General features: G+C 41.4%; 1 protein-coding gene across 1 annotated transcript; it reads left to right on the top strand.

Annotated features, from left to right (window-relative positions):
* Positions 1–1,617: 1,617 nt before the first annotated feature.
* LOC110500421 (Fc receptor-like protein 5) lies at positions 1,618–21,807 on the top strand. Its single transcript, XM_021577793.2, has 16 exons — positions 1,618–1,808; positions 2,712–2,756; positions 2,915–3,187; positions 13,066–13,344; positions 18,259–18,543; positions 18,848–19,111; positions 19,328–19,648; positions 19,743–20,021; positions 20,196–20,444; positions 20,633–20,749; positions 20,869–20,893; positions 20,980–21,068; positions 21,234–21,284; positions 21,379–21,459; positions 21,537–21,599; positions 21,707–21,807. Exons 1-16 carry the CDS (start codon positions 1,778–1,780, stop codon positions 21,709–21,711), a joined length of 2,457 nt encoding a protein of 818 aa, XP_021433468.2. The 5' UTR covers positions 1,618–1,777; the 3' UTR covers positions 21,712–21,807.
* The last annotated feature ends 1,827 nt before the right edge of the window (positions 21,808–23,634 follow it).

The following is a 23,634-nucleotide window of genomic DNA, read 5'->3' as shown; positions in this document are numbered from 1 at the left end:
AGAGTACAGGCCTCAGTATAACGGTCATTCCTTCGATGATACACGCGAATCCGACCATCACCCCATGGTGAGACAAAACCACGACTCGTCAGTGAAGAGCACTTTTTTGCCAATCTATCTATCAATGTGCTTGGTGGGTGCAATATGAAACAAACTGCACATTTTGATGTCCAACCACAAGCTCTGATCTTGTCAAATCAAATCAAATCAAATCAAATGTTATTTGTCACATACACATGGTTAGCAGATGTTAATGCGAGTGTAGCGAAATGCTTGTGCTTTTAGTTCCGACAACGCAGTAATAACAAGTAATCTAACTAACAATTCCAAAACTACTGTCTTGTACACAGTGTAAGGGGATAAAGAATATGTACATAAGGATATATGAATGAGTGATGGTACAGAGCAGCATAGGCAAGATACAGTAGATGGTATCGAGTACAGTATGTACAAATGAGATGAGTATGTAAACAAAGTGGCATAGTTTAAAGTGGCTAGTGATACATGTATTACATAAGGATACAGTCGATGATATAGAGTACAGTATATACGTATGCATATGAGATGAATAATGTAGGGTAAGTAACATTATATAAGGTAGCATTGTTTAAAGTGGCTAGTGATATATTTACATCATTTCCCATGAATTCCCATTATTAAAGTGGCTGGAGTTGAGTCAGTGTCAGTGTGTTGGCAGCAGCCACTCAGTGTTAGTGGTGGCTGTTTAACAGTCTGATGGCCTTGAGATAGAAGCTGTTTTTCAGTCTCTCGGTCCCAGCTTTGATGCACCTGTACTGACCTCGCCTTCTGGATGATAACGGGGTGAACAGGCAGTGGCTCGGGTGGTTGTTGTCCTTGATGATCGTTATGGCCTTCCTGTGACATCGGGTGGTGTAGGTGTCCTGGAGGGCAGGTAGTTTGCCCCCGGTGATGCGTTGTGCAGACCTCACTACCCTCTGGAGAGCCTTACGGTTGAGGGCGGTGCAGTTGCCATACCAGGCGGTGATACAGCCCGCCAGGATGCTCTCGATTGTGCATCTGTAGAAGTTTGTGAGTGCTTTTGGTGACAAGCCGAATTTCTTCAGCCTCCTGAGGTTGAAGAGGCGCTGCTGCGCCTTCTTCACGATGCTGTCTGTGTGAGTGGACCAATTCAGTTTGTCTGTGATGTGTATGCCGAGGAACTTAAAACTTGCTACCCTCTCCACTACTGTTCCATCGCTGTGGATAGGGGGGTGTTCCCTCTGCTGTTTCCTGAAGTCCACAATCATCTCCTTAGTTTTGTTGACGTTGAGTGTGAGGTTATTTTCCTGACACCACACTCCGAGGGCCCTCACCTCCTCCCTGTAGGCCGTCTCGTCGTTGTTGGTAATCAAGCCTACCACTGTTGTGTCGTCCGCAAACTTGATGATTGAGTTGGAGGCGTGCGTGGCCACGCAGTCGTGGGTGAACAGGGAGTACAGGAGAGGGCTCAGAACGCACCCTTGTGGGGCCCCAGTGTTGAGGATCAGCGGGGAGGAGATGTTGTTGCCTACCCTCACCACCTGGGAGGGTGGTGTTCTTGTTCCATCCTAGTGTCTTCCAAAAATGAGGAAGGAACTAGTGTGTGGCAATGTAGCCAACCATAAGAAGAAGTTGATAAAAATGTATCAACGGCTATTCTAATTTCTGTCTTTGTACATTTCTCTAGAATCTTTCTCTGTTTTTCTCTGTGACGGCGTAGAGGGATTTGTCAGAACGACTGTAGTTATAGAGAAAGTAACTTGTCTGTGGGAACAGAATGGAGCACACCTTGTTCTGTTTGCTACTATGTAAGTACTGAGTTAGTGTTTGTATATGAACACTTATTACCTGATTTACTAAGAATTTAAGGGAAAAAGGAATAGGACATTAATATAAATGGTCTTTTATCCCTTATTGAGAACATTGCAAACGCTTAGTAAACAGCACTGAAAGGAAATTGCAGCAAATATGGTGTAGGAATATATGAAGCGAGAGTGAGTGACCACTTTACCTTGATGTTGTATCTCCATGGGAGCTTTTCTAGCTGATGCCATGCAGACCTGGTTAGCGTGGTGATGTGCATTTAACCAGGTCATCACTCAGGAACTAAAGAGTGGTGTTAAATCAGTGGTTGCAAAATGTGCTGTCAATGACAATGAATATAAAATGCAATATTTGTTGGATGTGTTGTAGTATTATTGTAAATGGTTGAGGGTTCCTTCACTACAGTTATAGCAAACTGTGCTAAAAAGTTAATGAGTGGTGTTTTGGATCTCTGTACTCTCTCTGGGAAGTCAGTGCCATTTATGGGAAGTCAGGTGCCAACATGGGAAGTCAGTGGACATTTAAAGCTGCAGTATGTAATCGAAAATACCACAAAATTGTCAGCCTGTGCTTGTTGTGGTATACGGCTGAGGGATGGGGCTAAAGAAATTAATTCATCTACATTGTTTACAATCATTGTAATAAAATAACCATATTATAGGTTATGATGGGATAAGACAGTTGTTCTAAGCTAATGAGGGAATTCAAAATTCTACTCTTCAAGAATAAATGGCTATGTTTCATTTAAAAGTGCAAAAATCGATGTAGAAACCGCAGATTGTACCTTTAAAATAAAGTACATTATGGATTTGGTAAACAGTGACATGAATATGGCATGCTATTTATTTCAAGCTAATATTGGAATATTGTGACTTTCTTTGTTGTAGTGCTGAGTACACACATCTACTCTGGACACTCTGACGATGACGATGGTAGTTATTTGTACACTTGATCAAGCCTTCATCTCTTGATGCTTCATCATATTTCTTTGTTTGTGAATTTTTAAATGTGCTTTTGAGTGTTAACATGTTAACAAATAACAAATAACATGTGTAAAGTAATTGTTTCATGCTGGTTTTATTTTGTGCAGGACAGGCAAAGGCTGTTCTGACCAAACACCCCAAATCCTCCCAGATATTCAGTGGAGAATCTGTCACTTTCAGATGCAACATACAGAGGGGAGAAGTCACTGACTGGAAATACACATGGCGCAAGGATGGTGTAGACTTCCTCAGTAGGAAGCATGAATATGAGATCAGTGAGGTTAAGATTTCAAACAATGGTGACTACAGGTGTCTGGGTACACATATTGATCAGAAGAAGCATTCTAAGTGGAGTGATGCTGTCAGACTGACAGTGACAGGTAAGTCATCTTATCTCTCATTCACAACAGTGCCTCCATGCCCATAACCACTTGACATTGGGCCCCATTTTAATGAGGCTATTTCATCATTTTAAAAAGGTCTGCCTGCAGTGGTTGCTCCACTAAAGGTTTTGCCATTATGCTGCGGTACTTCAAGGTAATTTGTGGTTTAGTACGGTACCCTGCGTCACGACTTCATTGCTCCAGACCAGCGCAAGGGGGAGTTAGAGCACTGTTTATGCTTTTGGGTCCAACTGTGTCTCTAACTGGCAATGAATGGGCGACATAAACCTAAATAGAAACTGATAATTGTTCACGACTTCGGTGTTGCTTACCAAAACTGTTACACTATGGTTTTTATTATTTTATTTTGTTAGGAGTATTTTGCTCTTACTGTAGTAGTTTAGGCCACTCCCGACCAGTCACATTGTACAGCTCCTGAGTGGCGTAATGGATTAAGCCACTGCATAGCAGTGCAAGTTGTGTTGCTATAGATGCTGGTTCAATACCTGTGCTGTCCTTGACTGGGAGAACCATGAAATGACTAGGTTTCTGGTTTCTCTCCCTCTAAAAACATAAATAAATCATTCTAAATAACAAACTGGCTTTATTTACACATTAGTAACATTGTCTCAACCCATATTCAAGAATGGCCATTTTCTCGCTCATTTTACATTATTTGAAAACGAAAAAATCTCCAAAATATCGGTATTTTCCAAAATATTGTTATTTTTTAAACAAAGTGATTATTATTAATTTAGAATTATATAAAAGCCCCATGGATATTCTCACATATATATTATTAACCCTGTTATAGGACAATATATATTGGTCATATTGGTCATATTGGTCATGGCTACAGAGTGGCGCACAATGGGATTACCTTGCAGTTCTCCAGCTGTATCTATTGAAAGTGAACGAGGTTCAAGGCACGAGGGCAGGGGGCACTGGATGGGCCGGAGAGCCCCACCAAAAGCTGGACCTAGCCAATGAGGAAGGGAGATGGACAATGGACCCCCACCACACGACACTGGGTAGCACAGAGCAACACTAGGGAACTAGGGAAATGTTCCCACTGTTTTTCGTGCCAGGCTGCACGTTCAAAGTAAAACAATGTAACTAATAATGGCGTCTTTATGCTTTCGTTAATAAAAGAATGAAAAAAATACTCTTTCAAAATGCAAATGTTTATTTAGATATGGATCCAAAATGAATTACTATGGGAATAAATATCACTGAATTACAGATATCCTCCAATCCTCTATACAGTGGGGCAAAAAAGTATTTAGCCAGCCACCAATTGTGGAGGTTCTCCCACTTAAAAAGGTGAGAGAGGCCTGTAATTTTCATCATAGGTACACTTAAACTTTTTTTTAAATCAAGAAAATCACATTGTAGGATTTTTAATGAATTTATTTGCAAATTATGGTGGAAAATAAGTATTTGGTCAATAACAAAAGTTTATCTCAATACTTTGTTATATACCCTTTTTTTTGGCAATGACAGAGGTCAAACGTTTTCTGTAAGTCTTCACAAGGTTTTCACACACTGTTGCTGGTATTTTGGCCTATTCCTCCATGCAGATCTCCTCTAGAGCAGTGATGTTTTGGGGCTGTTGCTGGGCAACACGGACATTCAACTCCCTCCAAAGATTTTCTATGGGGTTGAGATCTGGAGACTGGCTAGGCCACTCCAGGACCTTGAAATGCTTCTTACGAAGCCACTCCTTCGTTCCCCGGGCGGTGTGTTTGGGATCATTGTCATGCTGAAAGACCCAGCCACGTTTCATCTTCAATGCCCTTGCTGATGGAAGGAGGTTTGCGCTCAAAATCTCACGATACATGGCCCCATTCATTCTTTCCTTTACAGTGATCAGTCGTCCAGGTCCCTTTGCAGAAAAACAGCCCCAAAGCATGATGTTTCCACCCCCATGCTTCACAGTAGCTTTGGTGTTCTTTGGATGCAACTCAGCATTCTTTGTCCTCCAAACACGACGAGTTGAGATTTTACCTAAAAGTTATATTTTGGTTTCATCTGACCATATGACATTCTACCAATCTTCTTCTGGATCATCCAAATGCTCTCTAGCAAACTTCAGACGGGCCTGGACATGTACTGGCTTAAGCAGGGGGACACGTCTGGCACTGCAGGATTTGAGTCCCTGGCGGCGTAGTGTGTTGCTGATGGTAGGCTTTGTTACTTTGGTCCCAGCTCTCTGCAGGTCATTCAGTAGGTCCCCCTGTATGGTTCTGGGATTTTTGCTCACCGTTCTTGTGATCATTTTGACCCCACAGGAGCCCCAGATCGAGGGAGATTATCAGTGGTCTTGTATGTCTTCCATTTCCTAATAATTGCTCCCACAGTTGATTTCGTCAAACCAAGCTGCTTACCTATTGCAGATTCAGTCTTCCCAGCCTGGTGCAGGTCTACAATTTTGTTTCTGGTGTCCTTTGACAGCTCTTTGGTCTTGGCCATAGTGGAGTTTGGAGTGTGACTGTTTGAGGTTGTGGTCAGGTATCTTTTATACTGATAACAAGTTCAAACAGGTGTCATTAATTACAGGTAACAAGTGGAGGACAGAGGAGCCTCTTATAGAAGAAGTTACAGGTCTGTGAGAGCCAGAAATCTTGCTTGCTTGTAGGTGACCAAATACTTATTTTCCACCATAATTTGCTAATAAATTCATTAAAAATATTACAATGTGATTTTCTGATTTTTTTTACTCATTTCGTCTGTCATAGTTTAATTTTAACTTTGATGAAAATTACAGGCCTCTCTCATCTTTTTAAGTGGGAGAACTTGCACAATTGGTGGCTGACTAAATACGTTTTTGCCCCACTGTACGTAATTATTGGAGGAGAGTCACGTCATATTTTTCGATATACTGTAGGCCTACCATGGGCGACATGAGTCACACTAGTGTTGAGTAATGTGCTGTAAAAGGGGTGTAGGTCTTATTTATTTAAAGAGTATATTGAAGTTAGAAGCATTATGATTTGAAGCAATAGCCTACAACTATTTTAGCACCGTTTCGCACTGCTCTGAGACAAGCATGGGGACTGGTCTTGATAAATCAATGACATTTTTATTTTTACTGAATCTCCTTTTGGGTATTGGTTAGACTACAATTACGGTGTAGAAATGTTATGCTCTTAGTGTAACCTTTATTAAACTAGGCAAGTGAGTTGTTAACATTTTGGTGACAGTATTTTCACATCCGGATGAAAAGCATGCCCAAATTCAACTGCCTGATAATCACTCCTAGAAGATAAGATATGCATATTAGTATTGGATAGAAAACACTCTGAAGTTTCTAAAACTGTTTGACTCATGTTTGTGAGTATAACAAAACTTATTTAGCAGGCAAAACCCAGAGGACAAACCCATTCACATCTCTTTTTTTGAGGTTACTCTTTTCAATGGCGTTTCATTGGGAATCCAGATTTCTAAGGGACCTACTTGCAGTTCCTACCGCTTCCACTGGATGTCAACAGTCTTTAGAAATTGTTTGAGGTTTTTTCTTTGTGTAATGAAGAAGTAGCCCTGTTCAGAATAAGGGTCACTTCAAGTGTACTGTTAGATAGAGGCGAGTGACCAGAAAGCTAGCTACAGTTTGTTTTCCTCCTGAACACAGATCCTCCCGTCTTCAATTTTATCGATTATTTACGTTAAAAATACCTAAAGTTGTATTACAAAAGTAGTTTGAAATGTTTTGGCAACGTTTACAGATATTTTGCAGTCACGTTGCGCATGTTGGAACAGGTGTTTTTCTGGATCAAACACGCCAAATAAATTGACATTTTGGATATATACAGACGGAATTAATCAAACAAAAGGACCATTTGTGATGTTTATGCGACATATTGGAGTGCCAACAAAAGAAGCTCGTCAAAGGTAAGGCATGAATTATGTTTTTATTTCTGCGTTTTGTGTCGCGCTGCAGGGTTGAAATATGCTTTTCTCTCTTTGTTTACGGAGTTGCTATCCTCAGATAATAGCATCGCTTGCTTTCGCCGAAAAGCCTTTTTGAAATCTGACATGTTGGCTGGATTCACAACAATTTAATTTGGTATCGTACATGTGTGATTTCATGAAAGTTTGATTTTTATAGTAATTTATTTGAATTTGGCGCTCTGCATTTTCACTGGCTTTTGGCCAGAGAGGTTATATCCCAGAGAGGTTAAGAAATAATTTACAATTTACAATTTACAAGGACAGCCTACTCCTGAACCCCAGTCTCCAGCGTGCCCGCACGACAAGGGGATTCTTTAGCTAAATAGCCCAGTATGGTAGCCTACTCCTGACCGCCACGTTGTACAGCGCCATATTTTCCGATCCATACTAACGAAAACCCAGAGGGTTTTTTGTTTTTCTTTGAATAGAGACACAATAATATTAATCAAATTAATCCCAAACTCTAAAATTAATTGGAAAGGTAGATACAAATGATTTGTTACATTGTGGTAACAATAAAGAATGTAAACAAGATGCTGTGTTTTTATTTACAGTAGTGATGGACTGCTGGTGGCATTTTGAAAACAGGTTTTCAAACACTTGTAGCCCGATTAGCAAGACAATAGACTCTTTATAGCCCGGTTACTGTACTGCAATGTATTCGATGCTTAAGTACTCTGAAGTGTTACATTTCTAACTCAAAACAGCAATACAGTATTTCTTCATCAATGTCTTTATGCTTTCGTTAATAAAATAACTCGAAAAAAAGACATTCAAAATGCAGATGGTTATTTAAACTACATTTTAGTTGCACTTCCACCCAGCTCCAAGACCACGGGTAAAACCTTGCTGAGGCGATCAATATCTTTTTTGCATTGTATTATTGTCATTTTCTCTTGCCAAAACGTCTTGATGGTCTTGAGTAGTTCTTATTTGCTTGTAGGCTTGGCAGAGATACGGATTTAAATCAGGAGACCTACATGTAGAGATAAAAAAAAAAACATTTTTAGAAATACTGTAGGACTACCGTAGGTGTTGTAGGTCTTTGATTTATTTATTTTTTATCTAACCTTTATTTTACTTCATAAAGGTCTACTTACTCTGCTGGCGTCTTGACCAGCAGAGTAAGTCGGCTCCTCTCCTTGCTCCATTTCTCATATGTCCATTTGTTTTGTCTTGTTCCATACACACCTGGTTTTCATTCCCAAATCAATCAACATGTATTTAGTCCTCTGTTCCACATCATGTCTTTGTGTGTAATTGTTTATTGTTACGTGATTATTTTGTCAGGCACTGCACTTTTGTATTAGACAGTGTTTGTGGCACTAGTCTGTTTTATGTGCTGTCGTTGTTGACCGGTATTAAAGTGCGCCTGTTTAATATACAGCGGCAGTGTGTTTTGTGTCATTGTCTGCATTTGGAGAAGAAAAAAATAAGTTTAGCCTAACAGCCAACAACATTAGGTACAATACTATAAATATACATGTACATAGGCCTAAAAATGATAAAATATTGCTATAATCCTACCTTGAAAGAAACGATGTGGTCCCAGAAACACCTTTCTGACATAGGGGCCAGCATATCTCTTGATGATTTCTTCCTCAAAGACATCTCGGGCCATGATACCTGAAAATGGAGCCAACAGTGAATTGCCAAACTTACCATCAAATATGGGCTGGGTCCCTGGCGAGAAATTGCCCCCCAGACATGGAGTTTGAGCGGATGCTTGGGCTTGCTTGCCCTTCTTCCTTTTTTTCTAGAGCAATTTTGAGCAAAATGCTCAAGGGCCACGGTTGATTCGTCTGTGAAGAAGACATCATTGAATGTCTCGGCAGCTTTGATCCATGCCTGTGTTACATCTGCCCTTGTCACGCCCTCCACTTCTCCTCCTTTGTCTCCCCAACCTGCTGCCATTGGCAGTGCTCTCTTCCTCTCTTTCTCTGTGTGTGTATGTGATTGTGTGGGCGGAGACAAGTGTGGTGGAGGCAGAGCAGATCCCCACCAGCTGCAACCTGTTCCATAATCAAGACCTCTACAAATACTCAGCCATGCCACATCCACACTGCCAGATCGTAACCTCTGCTCAGTCAGTCTGCGTTTTTAGCCGTTTGTTCCTGCATAGATCGTGTTTTCGTGTTGTGAAAAAAAAAAAAAACGATATGTATATGTATATAAAACATGTCTTACCAAGCTTTTCCATAAGTCCATGCAAGTTTCTTCAACTGTCTTTTGACTGTGATTATAGTGATGTTGGTGTTGCCATCGACTCATTCAGTGAGTCGATGTCTTGAATAGTCTCGCTGGAAACTGAATACAATGTAAAAATGAGCAGCACATGGTTAAGATTTATTTATGCATAATTTTTTAGCATTATTAGGCCTATTTTTCAGTATTGTCGCCTACTGTACCTGTTCATATGCCACTGTAATCGATGGGGGCTTAGGGCTGTACCATTCTGCTCATCTGATGAAGGTGCACATGGATCAGATTCAAACTTTTAAGACCGAGATTGAGTCATTGAAGACAGACCAGCAGAAAGATAAATATTATCTGAGGGCAAAGATACGGGCGACAGCTGATGCATTGGTCCAGAGCCAGGCGGCATTGGCGGAGAGTCAGGCGGAGAATGGCGCGTTGAAGAGGGCGTGGAACAAGATGGAGTCACAATCCATGCCAGGCACACCTGTGAGCTCTGGAACTCCATATCTGACAGGGAGAGTCAACATACCTGGCGGGTTCATCAGGTCGTCGGTTCACCCTGACATTTCCATTCCTCTTCAGACAACAGAACTTGATCAACTGCTCACCAGGCACAGCAAGGGCCGTCCGGACCGTTCTGCTGTTCTGCTATAGCCTAATAAACACATGCAGATGGCTTATATCTTGCTTTAAATGTTTTATTATCCAAATGTACAGTACTGTATATCTTCATCTGCATCTTTATGCCTTTGTTAATAAAATAATGATAAAAATACTCTTTCAAAATGCCGATGTTTATTTAGATATGGATACATAACAAATTACTATGGTAATAAATATTACTGAATTACAGAAATATTGGAACAAAGTTGTCTAATGAAGGTAAACAAATAGTTGCTTACAGGACAATACTCTTTCAAACACACATGGTCACGTCGTATAGCGCCATTATGGCTATTAGCAGGTAGCTGGACAATAGGCTTGCCTAAAAGGAGGGTAGAGGGAGAATTCTATCGTCAAATGTATTTCTTAGTTAGGTTGGCCGTGATTGGTTGCAATTTCAGTTTAATCCATCAGAAAAGACAAAACGACTAATACATCAAAAAGTATTATTATTACTATGTATCACATCTGACCGTGATTGGGAGTCCCATAGGGCGGCGCACAATTGGCCCAGCGTTTCTCTGCCTCTAAAAACAGAAATAAATGTTTTGGGCTTTGGCCTTTTATTCAGATTACAATCGCTCACTTTAGTTTTTTTGAAAACAAAATAACCTCCAAAATGTGGATATATTGAAGCAACATCTCAAGACATCAGTCAGGAAGTTAAAGCTTGGTCGCAAATGGGTCTTCCAAATGGACAATGATCCCAAGCATACTTCCAAAGTTGTGGCAAAATGGCTTAAGGGCAACAAAGTCAAGGTATTGGAGTGGCCGTCACAAAGCCCTGACCTCAATCCCATAGACAAATGTGTGGGCAGAACTGAAAAAGCGTGTGCGAGCAAGGAGGCCTACAAACCTGTTACACCAGCTCTGTCAGGAGGAATGGGCCAAAATTCACCCAACTTATTGTGGGAAGCTTGTGGAAGGCTTCCTGAAACGTTTGATCAGAGTTAAACACTTTAAAGGCAATGCTACCAAATACTAATTGAGTATGTGTAAACTTATAACCCACTGGGAATGTAATGAAAGAAATAAAAGCTGAAAAAAATCATTCTCTCTACTGTTATTCTGGCATTTCACATTCATAAAATAAAGTGGGGATCCTAACTGATTTAAGACAGGGAATTTTTACTACGATTAAATGTCAGGAATTGTGAAAAACTGAGTTTAAATGTATTTGGTTAAGGTGTATGTAAACTTCCGACTTCAACTGGACCTTTACCGCTCTTTATTTTTATACTTTGTGCTTCAAATCCTATTGCTTCTAACTTCAATATGTTCTTTAAATAAATAAGACATACACCACTTTTAACAGCACATTACTCATGTGGGACTCATGTCGCCTATGGTAGGCCTACAGTATATCGAAAAATATGGCGTGACTCTCGGCCAATAATTACATATAGAGGATTGGAGGATTCTAAACTAAAACCAAAAGCTGCCTCATTGGTCTCCCGGTGGCGGCTGGCACGGGTATCGAATCTGAATCTGTAGGTTCGATAGGTAGCGTTCGATACGAAAGACTGTTAACTGATTGGTACACTAACAGCATTTGTCTTCATTTAACTTAATAATAATACAAATAATATATACAGTACCAGTCAAAAGTTTGGACACACCTACTCATTCCAGGGTTCTTCTTGATTTTGACTATGTTCTACTTCGTAGAATATTTGTTAAAAGTGAATTTGTGGAATTTCTTTCCATTTAAATATTTTTGAGCCAGTTGTGTTGTGACAAGGTAGGGTTGGTATACGGAAGATAGCCCTATTTGGTAAAAGAGCAATTCCATATTATGGCAAGAACAGCTCAAATAAGCAAAGAAAAACGACAGCTCACCATTACTTTAAGACACGAAGGTCAGTCAATACAGAACATTTCAAGAACTTTGAAAGTTTCTTCAAGTGCAGTTGCAAAAATCATCAAGCGCTATGATGAAACTGGCTCTCATGAGGACCGCCACAGGAAAGGAAGGCCCAGAGTTTCCTCTGCTGCAGAGGATAAGTTCATTAGAGTTACCAGCCTTTGAAATTGCAACCCAAATAAATGCTTCACAGAGTTCAAGAAACAGACACCTCTCAACATCAAATGTTTAGTGGAAACTGTGTGAATCAGGCCTTAATGGTCAAATTGCAGCAAAGAAACCACTATTATAGGACAATAAGAAGAAGAGATAATAATAAGAAGAGACTTGCTTGGGCCAAGAAAGACGAGCAATGGACATTAGACCGGTGGAAATCTGTCCTTTGGTCAAATGAGTCCAAATTTGAGATTTTTGGTTCCAACCACTGTGTCTTTGTGAGACACAGAGTAGGTGAACGGATGATCTCCGCATGTGTGGTTCCCACCGTGACTCATGGAGGAGGAGGTGTGATGTTGAGGGGGTGCTTTGCTGGTGACACCCTTTGTGATTTATTTAGAAATCAAGGCACACTTAACCAGCATGGCTACCACAGCATTCCGCAGCGACACGCCATCCCATCTGGTTTGGGCTTAGTGGGACTATCATTTATTTTTCAACAGGACAATGACCCGACACACCTCCAGGTTGTGTACGGGCTATTTTACCAAGAAGGAGAGTTATGGAGTGCTGCTTCAGAAGACCTGGCCTCCACAATCACCCCACCTCAACCCAATTGAGATGGTTTGGGATGAGTTGGACCGCGGAGTGAAAGAAAAGCAGCCAACAAGTGCTCAGCATATGTGGGAACTCCTTCAAGACTGCTGTAAAAGCATTCCAGGTGAAGCTGGTTGAGAGAATGCCAAGAATGTGCAAAGCTGTCATCAAGGCAAAGAGTGGCTATTTTGAAGAATCTAAAATCTAAAATATATTTAGATTTGTTTAATACTATTTTGGTTCCCGCATGATTCCATGTATGTTATTTCATAGTTTTCAAGTCTTCACTATTATTCTACAATGTAGCGAATAAAGAAAAACCCTTGAATGAGTAGGTATGTCCAAACTGTTGACTGGTACAATATATAAACTATATAGTTTATGTATTCATTTGTTATCACGCATGTATCCAGATGTTTTGATATTCTGCTTTTTGTTTTCTTAGCTCTTCCTGAAACTACACTGACCGTACATCCAAACCCTGCATACACTGGAGAGACAGTAACTCTGACGTGTTCAGTCGGCAGTGGCTGGAACTATACATGGTACAAAGACAACACTAAGAAAGTATTGACCTTCTCTGGCAGACACACTACAACAGGAACCACGTTCACCATCAGGAGAGCTTCTGATTCTGACCAGGGTTTCTACTGGTGTCAGGGAGAGATCCAGTCCAGATCCATATCATCCATCATCAGTGATCCTGTCACAATCACTGTGAAAGGTGAGTTACTTTACTTAGTTTTTTATCATACAAATGGACACTTTATATTGAGTCACTCAATGGTCTGTGTGGTCGATGTGTCCATATGAAATGGTCTGTGTGTCCATATGAATGTAAAAAAGTATAGTTACGGTATTAACTACAGAAGTCAGAACACTTTTGTAATGGCACCGTAGAAGATGGCTGCCGATTTTGTCTCTTAGGGGGAGCATTTTCACTTTTGGATGAATAGCGTGCCCAGACTGAACTGCCTCCTACTCTGTCCCAGATGCTAATATATGCATATTATTATTAGTATTGGATAGAAAACACTCTGAAGTTTCTAAAACTGTTTGAATGATGTCTGTGAGTAAAACAGAACTCATATGGCAGGCAAAAACCTGAGAAGTAATCCAAACAGGAAGTGAGAAATTGATTTTCAAAACAGTGCCTATTGAAATCCCAGTGAGATATGAATGAGGTTGCACTTCCTAGGGCTTCCACTAGATGTCACAGTCTTCAGAAACTGGTTTGAGAATTCTACTATAAAGGAGGGGCTCATAATAGCTCTTTGAGTGAGTGGTCTGGCAGAGAGCCTCGGTCTCATGATGCGCACTCCCGACAGAGTTTGCTATCGTTCCAATGCTTTTCTTCAGACAATGAAATTCTCCGGTTGGAACCTTATTGATGATTTAAGTTTTAAAAATCCTACAGATTGATTGCATACATCATTTGACATGTTTCTACTGACTGTAATGGAACGTTTCAAGTTTTTGTCTGGAGGAAGTGCTCGCGCCTCATGAAGATGGATTATTGGGCTGAACACGCTAACAACAAGTGGCTAAATGATGGGCTTTATGGAACTTTATGGAACAAATCAGTAATTTATTGTCGAACTGTGTTTCCTGGGAGTGCCTTCTGATGAAGATCATCAAAGGTAAGTGAATATTTATAGTGTTTTTTCTAGCTTCTGTTGACGCCAAAATGGCGGATGTTTCTTTGGCTGGATTGGGCTCTGAGCGCCGTTCTCAGATTATGCTTTTTCCGTAAAGTTTAAAAAAAATCTGACACAGCGGTTGCATTAAGGAGAAGTCTATCTTTAATTCTGTGAATAACACTTGCATCTTTTATCAATGTTTATTATGAGTATTTCTGCAAAATCACCGGAGGTGTTGGAATCAAAACATTACTGCACGTAGCGCGCCAATGTAAACTGAGATATTTGGATATAAATATGCACATTATCAAACAAAACATACATGTATTGTCTAACATGATGTCCTATGACTGTCATCTGATGAAGATCATCAAAGGTTAGTGATTACTTTTATCTATATTTCTGCTTTTTGTGACTCCTATCTTTGGCTGTAAAAATGGATGTGTGGTTTTTTGACTTGGCTATGACCTAACATAATCATATGTTGTGCTTTCGCTCTAAATATATTTTTTAATCTGACACCATGGGTAGATTAACAGGATGTTTGTCTGTCATTTAATGTATTGGACTTGTTAATGTGTGAAAGTTACATATTTCCAAAAAATATTTTTGAATTTCACGCACTGCCTTTTCAGCGGAATGTTGTCGAGGTGTTCCGTTAGCGGAACCCCTGCCCTAGAAAGGGTAACCGTGCTATTTTGTTTGTTTTTCACATTGTTTGTAACTTTTTTGTATGTAATGTTGCTGCTACAATCTCTTATGACCGAAAACAGCTTCTAGACATCAGAACACCGATTACTCACCTTGAATTGGGCAAATCATTTTTCTTTAATGAGTCGGACGAGGATTTACTCCAGGCACCCGAACAGGCCCTCATCCCCGTCATTTGCAGGAGAGAGAGATGGAGATTTCACTGAAGGAGATCGGAGTGCCTAGTGAGGATCAGGTACTGTTAGCCAACGTACAATCGTTGGAAAATAAACGGGATGAACTAAAAGCTGAGATATCCTACCAACGGGACATTCAAAACTGTAATATCTTATGTTTCACCGAGTTGTGACTGAACGACGACATTAATAACATACAGCTGGCAGGTTATACACTCTATCGGCAGGATTGTCTTACCAGCAGCCTCTGGTAAGACAAGGGGTGGCGGTCTATGTGTATTTGTAAACAACAGCTGGTGCACGATATCTAAGGAAGTCTCTAGGTTTTGCTTGCCTGAGGTAGAGTATCTCATGATAAGCAGTAGACCGCACTATCTACCTAGAGAGTTTTCATCTGTATTTTTCGTATCTGTCTGCATACCACCACAGACCGATGCTGGCCCTAAGCCCACCATAAACAAACAGGAAAACGCTCATCCTGAGGCGGCTCTCCTAGTGGCCGGGGACTTTAACGCAGGAAAATTAAATCAGTTTTACCTAAAAATACTCTAGACCACCTTTACTCTACACACAGAGATGCATACAAAGCTCTCCATCACCCTCCATTTGGCAAATCTGACCAGAATTCTATGCTCCTGATTCCTGCTTACAAGCAAAAATTAATGCAGGAAGCACCATTGACTCGATCATTAAAAATGTGATCAGGTGAAGGAGATGCTAAACTACAGGACTGTTTTGCTAGCACACACTGGAATATGTTCCGGGATTCTTCTGATGGCATTGAGGAGTACACTACGTCAGTCACTGGCTTCATCAATAAGTGCATCGAATACGTCGTCGCCACAGTGACTGTACGTACATACCCCAACCAGAAGCCATGGATTACAGGCAACATCCGCACCAAGCTAAAGGGTAGAGCTGCCGTTTTCAAGGAGCGGAACTCTAACCTGGAAGCTTATAAGAAATTCTGCTATGCCGACGAACCTTCAAACAGGCAAAGCGTCAATAGAGGACTAAGATTGAATCGTACTACACCGGCTCCGATGCTCGTCGGATGTGGCAGAGCTTGCAAACTATTATAGACTACAAAGGGAAGCACAGCCGAGTGCTGCCCAGTGACACAAGCCTACCAGATGAGCTAAATAACTTATATGTTCGCTTCGAGGCAAGTAACACTGAAACATGCATGAGGGCATCAGCTGTTCCGGACGATTGTGTGATCACGGTCTACGCAGCCGATGTGAGTAAGACCTTTAAACAGGTCAATATTCACAAGACCGCAGGGCCAGACGGATTACCAGGACGTGTACTGCGAACATGTGCTGACCAACTGGCAAGTCTTATTTATGTACTTAGAGACTCGAAATTGAGCTCAAGTGCATCCTGTTTCCATTTATCATCCTTGAGATGTTTCTACAACTTGATTGGAGTCCACCTGTGGTAAATTAAATTGTTTGGACATGATTGGAAATTTGAAAAGGTACACACCTGTCTATATAAGATCCCACAGGTGACAGCGCAGAGCTCAACGGAATTGTCCGTAGAGCTGCGAGACAGGATTGTGCCGAGGCACAGATCTGGGGAAGGTTACCAAAAAATGTCTGCAGCAATGAAGGTCCCATCAACAAAGTAGCCTCCATCATTCTTAAATGGAAGAAGTTTGGAACCATCAAGACTCTTCCTCGAGCTGACCGCCCGGCCAAACTGAGCAATCAGAGGAGAAGGGCCTTGTTCAGTGAGGTAACCAAGAACCTGATGGTCACCCTGACAGAGGTCCAGAGTTCCTCTGTGGAGATGGGAGAACCTTCCAGAAGGACAAACATCTCTGCAGCACTCCAGGAATCAGGCCATTCTTGTAGAGTGACCAGGTGGAAGCAACTCCTCAGTAAAAGGCACATGACAGCCCGCTTGAAGTTTGCCAAAAGGCACTTAGAGGACTCTCAAACCCTGAGAATAATGATTCTCTGGTCTGATGAAACCAAGATGGCACTCCAGAATACCAAGTGTCACAACTGGAGGAAACCTGGCACCATCCCTAAGGTGAAGCATGGTGGTGGCAACATCATGCTGTTGGGATTTTGTTCAGCGGCAGGGACTGGGAGACAAGTCAGGATCGAGGGAAAGATGAACGGTGCAAAGTACAGAGAGATCCTTGATGAAAACCTGCTCCAGAGCACTCAGGATCTCAGACTGGGGCAAAGGTTCACCCTCTAACAGGACAGTGACCCTAAACACACATCCAAGACAACGTAGGAGTGGCTTCAGGACTCTCTGAATGTCCTTGAGTGGCCCAGCCAGAGCCCGGACTTGAACCCGATCAAACATCTCTGGAGTGACCTGAAAATAGCTGGGCACCGATGCTCCCCATCCAACCTGAAGAATCGGAGATTACTCCCCAAATACAGGTGTGCCAAGCTTGTAGCGTCTTACCCAAGAAGAATTGAGGCTGTTTTCTGTTGTGGAAATTCTAATAAATAATGAGTAGAGACAAGGTCAATCACCAATCAGGATATTACTTTATTCAAACCTTATTAATAAGGGAACACAGAGCAATTGCTTCTACAATAATGAGGCTGGTCAACTCAACACTCCCAAGTGTTGTGGCTAGCAGCTCTAACACAAAGAATACAAAATACATTTTATAGCAAGTCTCCATGACAAACAACAGATGTATGGAATGGGTCACAAGGTGAGACTTGATATATGATCAAGGAGTATCCCCCAGCCAGATAGTATTTGTTATGAAAACTGTTCTTATTGTACAGAGCTTAGGCCCCTAAGACGAGGCTCTGATCTCGTCCCTGGTACAGAAACACCAACTACTTATAGGGCTTAAATCAATTGTAGTCCTGAGGCGAGTGAGCCTCTGGGTCATACACTATCCCAGGATAGGTGTAACATCAGAGATGACGTACAATAGTTCCAGACACTACCCCACACAACTTGTCTCAGACCGTATCTCCTCCAAGGCCAAAGGAGGGAGTGACTGGCACACAGACAAGTATTTTTTTCCTAGTATTTTTATAGTATGAAAACGTTCCAACAACAGCTAAATCTATGGATATTACCAAGCATGTTTCCAGATCTTTAAATTATGCTCTTTTCTCACAGCCCTGCCCAAAGCTACACTCAACATAACACCAAAACCTGCATACACTGGAGAGACAGTAACTATGACGTGTTCAGTGGGGTCTGACAGTGGCTGGAGCTATACATGGTACAAAGGCAACACTAAGAAAGTAGTGACCGTGTCTGGCAGACACTTGACAACAGGAACCACCTTCACCATCACTAGTGCTGCTGAGTCTGACCAGGGTCTCTACTGGTGTCAGGGAGAGACCCAGTCCAGATCCATATCATCAATCATCAGTGATCCTGTCACAATCACTGTGAAAGGTGTGTGTGTGTGTGTGTGTGTGTGTGTGTGTGTGTGTGTGTGTGTGTGTGTGTGTGTGTGTGTGTGTGTGTGTGTGTGTGTGTGTGTGTGTGTGTGTGTGTGTGTGTGTGTGTGTGTGTGGACATCACTGTATATGTCAGCAATCTGATGACCAGATCTTGGTAAGTCAGACAGTTCAGACTGCATACGTATGTTCAGAAATGACAATTTATGATATGGTCATGTTGTGGAAAATTCTGATCAACATTATTTTACATTCTAAGCTATGTGATAATGTTTATTTTCTGTGTTGTGTCTGTGCAGAGAGACCTGCGGCTGTTCTGACCCTCCAACTCAACTGGCCCCAGATTTTCAGTGGAGAGACTGTTACTCTCAGATGTGACATACAGGGGGGAGAAGAGATTGAGTATGCTTTTTATAACAGTGGGAAGTTGGTCTACACCAAAACAGAGCCTGAGTACAGAATCGATCCTGCAAAGAATGGTTTATATACCTGTGAAGGTCTTCAGAAAAGAAATGGCTTAAAACACTCCCAGACAAGTAATGATATACAATTAACTGTGTTAGGTAAGTCTGTTTTTATGGGATTGCAAAAGAAAGAGACAGAATAGTGAGAAAAAGACATAAGGAATGAGGTCATGTAGCAGACAGTGAGAGCAATGATCAATTATATTTAGATTTTAGGGTAAGGTACTATACCATAATAACAAAATGGGTAATTATTTTATCTTAAATTATTTGAACATTTAACTAATTTAATCGTGTCATTATCCTTTGTAACAGATCAACCCCAAGCTGTCCTGATTGTCTCTCCTCAGTGGCTGAACCCTGGAGACTCTGTTACTCTGAGCTGTGGGGTTAAAGAGTCATCTACAGGCTGGAGGTTCTTCTGGTACAGAACTGTTCCCTACACAGCTGGGTTACTCTCTCTGTCAGATAGGTCCTACTCTGTAGAGCCTCTATCTGGCAATGGGACTAGTGAAGACTCCTACACTCTGATCCCTGCTGGTCCTAGTCACACAGGAGGATATGTGTGTAGAGCTGGAAGAGGAGACCCAGTTTATGACACACTCTACAGTAAACCTCAGTTTCTCTGGTCAGGAGGTAACTAACTGCATTGAAACTGCATTTAATCATACTTAAGTCCCCCTCATGTGTATATATGACTATAATTTGACTCTGTCACTCTTTGTTTCAGAACCGCAACCTTCGGTGTCTCTCAAAATGAAACCTAACAGAACTCAACACTTTACATCAAAGTCTCTCTCACTAAGCTGTGAGGAGAAGGGGAACACTATTGGATGGAAACTGAAGAGATACAGAGAGAAAGCAGTGGAGTCAGAGTGTGGCTCTATCTGGGGATCAATAGCAGGATCCAAATGTACCATAATGTTTATATTCTCATGGGACAGTGGAGTGTACTGGTGTGAGTCTGGATCAGGAGAGTACAGTAATGCTGTCAACATCACAGTGGCTGGTACGTCTATTGTCCAACATTCACTAACACTTTCTTACATTACAATGTATGATAATGATGTTTAATTCTGTAACTGAATGGTTGCATTTCATAGAATACAAGCTCATCAGATGTTAATATATTGTGAGTGATTACTCCAGATTTACAGTTTTATTGATATATTATGTTACACAGTTGGCCATCTGATCCTGGAGAGCCCTGCCTATCCCATAACTGAGGGAGACTCTGTGACTCTACGCTGTACACATAGATATCAGGAAACAAACCCAATACCGAAGGTTGATTTCTACAAAGATGGAGTACTCATCAGGAATGAGACCACAGGAGAGATGACCATCCCTGCAGTGTCCAAGTCAGATGAAGGCTTCTATAAGTGTAAATCTAATAAAGCAGAGTCACCAGAGAGCGTGGTGAGAGTGAGAGGTGAGAAAATAATAATGATCACATTACATTTTCATCTCTGGTCATCAGAGATTTGTAGTGTTAAAAAGCATACTCCAGGTTTGGAGTTGTAAGCTCAGGCTGGTCATCTGATCTCAAGTCAGTTGCCAAATATATATAATGTATCTACAGAATTGTTTCACTTTGTCCATTTGTTGTTCTCTCTCCAGGCGTAACTCCTGGACCCTCTACATCAGACCCAGTAGGAGTGGTTGTGGGCCTGGTTGTTGCTGGTGTTCTACTGACCATTCTCCTGGTACTGCTGTGTCGATATAAAAATGCCAAAGGTGAGACTTTTATAATTTCTCATTAAACTTTTTTGTTCATGTTTAGGAGAAAAAAATTCTAATTGCAAAAGTTCAAAACATTAATGACCTGATATAATAGTATGCATTTCTCATTACAGATTCCTGTTGCAACAGGACATTCTCGTGAGTACACCTGTCTTTCAACTATGTTCCTTTTCATACAGTAAAATATAATCTGTGTGTTTCATGACTATCTCTCTCCCTGTAAGGCTCCCCCAGCCCCAGAGCACCAACCAACAGGACCAAGAATCTACCCAGGGACGGGCTCCTGATCCTGGGTATACACGTATGCAGCATGGTCAGTCTCTCAGTCCAGACCACTGTCTCTCTCCCCTCTCTGTAATTTCACACACTAACTTTTCACCATTCACTTTGTATACAACATGCTACTGTACTTTAAGTCCCTAGACAAGCTGAGGGAAAACCAACACATTCATCTTTCTATCTGTTCTTTGACCAACAGGTGGCGCTAACATCTACGATACAATCACTCCCCCAGACAATAATGACAATGGTATCGTATACTGTATGTTACGTTTAGCATGAATACAGTATAGAGTTGTTGTTGCACTAAGTAGAGATATTAGTGTATTACCTGTATGTTTCAGATGCTGGTGCTGCTACTGCTGGACCAAGTGATGTGATGTACGCCCAGATTCAACTCAAAGAGTTGGACAAGAAAAAGAAAAGTAATTCTCAACTGTCACATAAATTCATACAAAATGCAGCATTGTTTTTCACTCATAAAAAAAGTCCTCCTCCTCAGAAATGCCAGCTGATCCAAAAGAAAATCCAGTCTATTCTGAGGTCAAGACAGGGAAGGCCACAGGTGAGACCCATTCTACAGGTTGGCAATCAGTGAAATCTAAATGTGCGATTTTGGAATTTTGATGAAGATGCAATAATCTCATTCTTTCATTTGTACATTTTCATCAGCTTAAACAGAAGGCCAAAGCCAAAGAAGAAAGGTAAGACTAGACATCCCTCCATATTTCCCCTCACTCCTCTTTTTATTTTACCTTTATTTAAATAGGCAAGTCAGTTAAGAACAAACTCTAGTTTTCAATGACGGCCTAGGAACAGGCCATCATTGAGGGTTAACTGCCTTGTTCAGGGGCAGAACGACAGATGTGTACCTTGTCAGCTTAGTCCAACTCTCTAACCACCAGCTGTATATTATTCTGTATATTCACTGGTTATATATATTTGTTTTTTTCACCCCTTTTTTCTCCCCAATTTCATGATATCCAATTGGTCGTAGTTACAGTCTTGTCTCATCGCTGCAACTCTGAGAGAGAGAGAGGCGAAGGTCAAGAGCCATGCGTCCTCCGAAACACAACCTAACCAAACTGCACTGCTTCTTGACACAATGCCCATCCAACCCGGAAGCCAGCCGCACCAATGTGTCGGAGGAAACCGTACACCTGGCGCCCGTGTCAGCATGCACTGCACCTGGCCCGCCACAGGAGTCGCTAGTGCGCGATGAGACAAGGATATCCCTGCCGGCCAAACCCTCCCCTAACGATGTGCGCCGCCCCATGGGCCTCCTGGTCGCGGCCGGCTGCAACAGAGCCTGGACTCGAACCCAGAGTCTCTAGTGGCACAGCTAGCACTGCAATGCAGTGCCTTAGATCACTTGGGAGGCCTGGTTATATTATTCTAATGTGTTATCCTTACCCCTTATAGAAACTGCAAATCCACCTGAGGCACATTTGGTCTATTCTAAAGTGAAGCCAGGCACATCCACAGATAAGACTAATTATAGTCGTATGCTATTGATATTTAATATGATACTAATATGGAACTAATTCTTCAATGTCAAGGTATACTTAATCTATTGTTAGGTTCTGGACAAACTGTAGTAAAAACTCAGACGGACAACTAGAAAAAACTCAAACCAAGTTTATTCCCCCACTGGGTCATACATCTGCAAAGACAAGGCATGAATACACAAGCACATATATTTATAACTTTGCACTAGAAGAGGTCAACTCCTTACAAATCTATACAACCAATACATCTCCGTTGCTAGGCAGGGATTTAATTGGTACCTCTCACTGGTGTAGTCAGACCTGCCTGATACTAAAACATTTGTGGGCATGGAAGTGTATGTGTGAGATAGGACTGTAGTAGACGAGTCGTTGTGTTGGGCCTCTCTGGCCTCCCTCCCAGAGGTTTCTTCTCACTTCATCTGTTGATTCGACCTCAAGACGCATTCTTCACTCCTCCCTAGTTCCTCAGCTGGCCTGCCTTATCAGTGATTAACTGTTGCCCTTCACCTCCCTCCTTAGAAACATGGAACAGAATATGAACTTTCTACACTCAGTAACTTTCCACACACCTAGTTCCCATCTACCCTTCATTGGCCCCAACATATACATTCCTTATACACGTGAAGTAATCAATCAATTCTAGAATGATAACATGAATAAGTATATTTCAAGCTAGATTTCAACACTACTTAAAGGACGTCTATTTGTTTGATTCTTAAGAGTTTGTTTGACTGCGTGTCCTAAACTACTTTGTGTGGTGAAATGTTGCAGGTCCTTGAGGGATGGAGGGATGGAGGGATAGCGGGAATGGCGGGACACACGCAAACACACACACACACGCACGCACGCACACACACACTCACACAATAACACCTTGTACATTAAGGATTTTTTTCTTATTTTATTTATCAACAGCTACAGTGCCTTGCGAAAGTATTCGGCCCCCTTGAACTTTGCGACCTTTTGCCACATTTCAGGCTTCAAACATAAAAATATAAAACTGTATTTTTTTGTGAAGAATCAACAACAAGTGGGACACAATCATGAAGTGGAACGACATTTTTACTTTTTAACAAATCAACTTTTTAAACA

This window comes from Oncorhynchus mykiss, chromosome 21, assembly GCF_013265735.2.
Source record: "Oncorhynchus mykiss isolate Arlee chromosome 21, USDA_OmykA_1.1, whole genome shotgun sequence".
Classification (NCBI taxonomy): domain Eukaryota; kingdom Metazoa; phylum Chordata; class Actinopteri; order Salmoniformes; family Salmonidae; genus Oncorhynchus; species Oncorhynchus mykiss.
Note: the sequence above shows the minus strand (reverse complement) of the source record. Positions and strands in the feature narration are given on the sequence as shown.

Excerpts from the sequence above, each read along its gene's own strand:
- LOC110500421 (XM_021577793.2), top strand. The coding sequence starts at position 1,778 with ATGGAGCACACCTTGTTCTGTTTGCTACTAT. Across the intron at positions 3,188-13,065 it reads TGTCAGACTGACAGTGACAG|CTCTTCCTGAAACTACACTG; the intron begins GTAAGTCATCTT and ends TTGTTTTCTTAG. Across the intron at positions 21,460-21,536 it reads GTTGGACAAGAAAAAGAAAA|AAATGCCAGCTGATCCAAAA; the intron begins GTAATTCTCAAC and ends CCTCCTCCTCAG.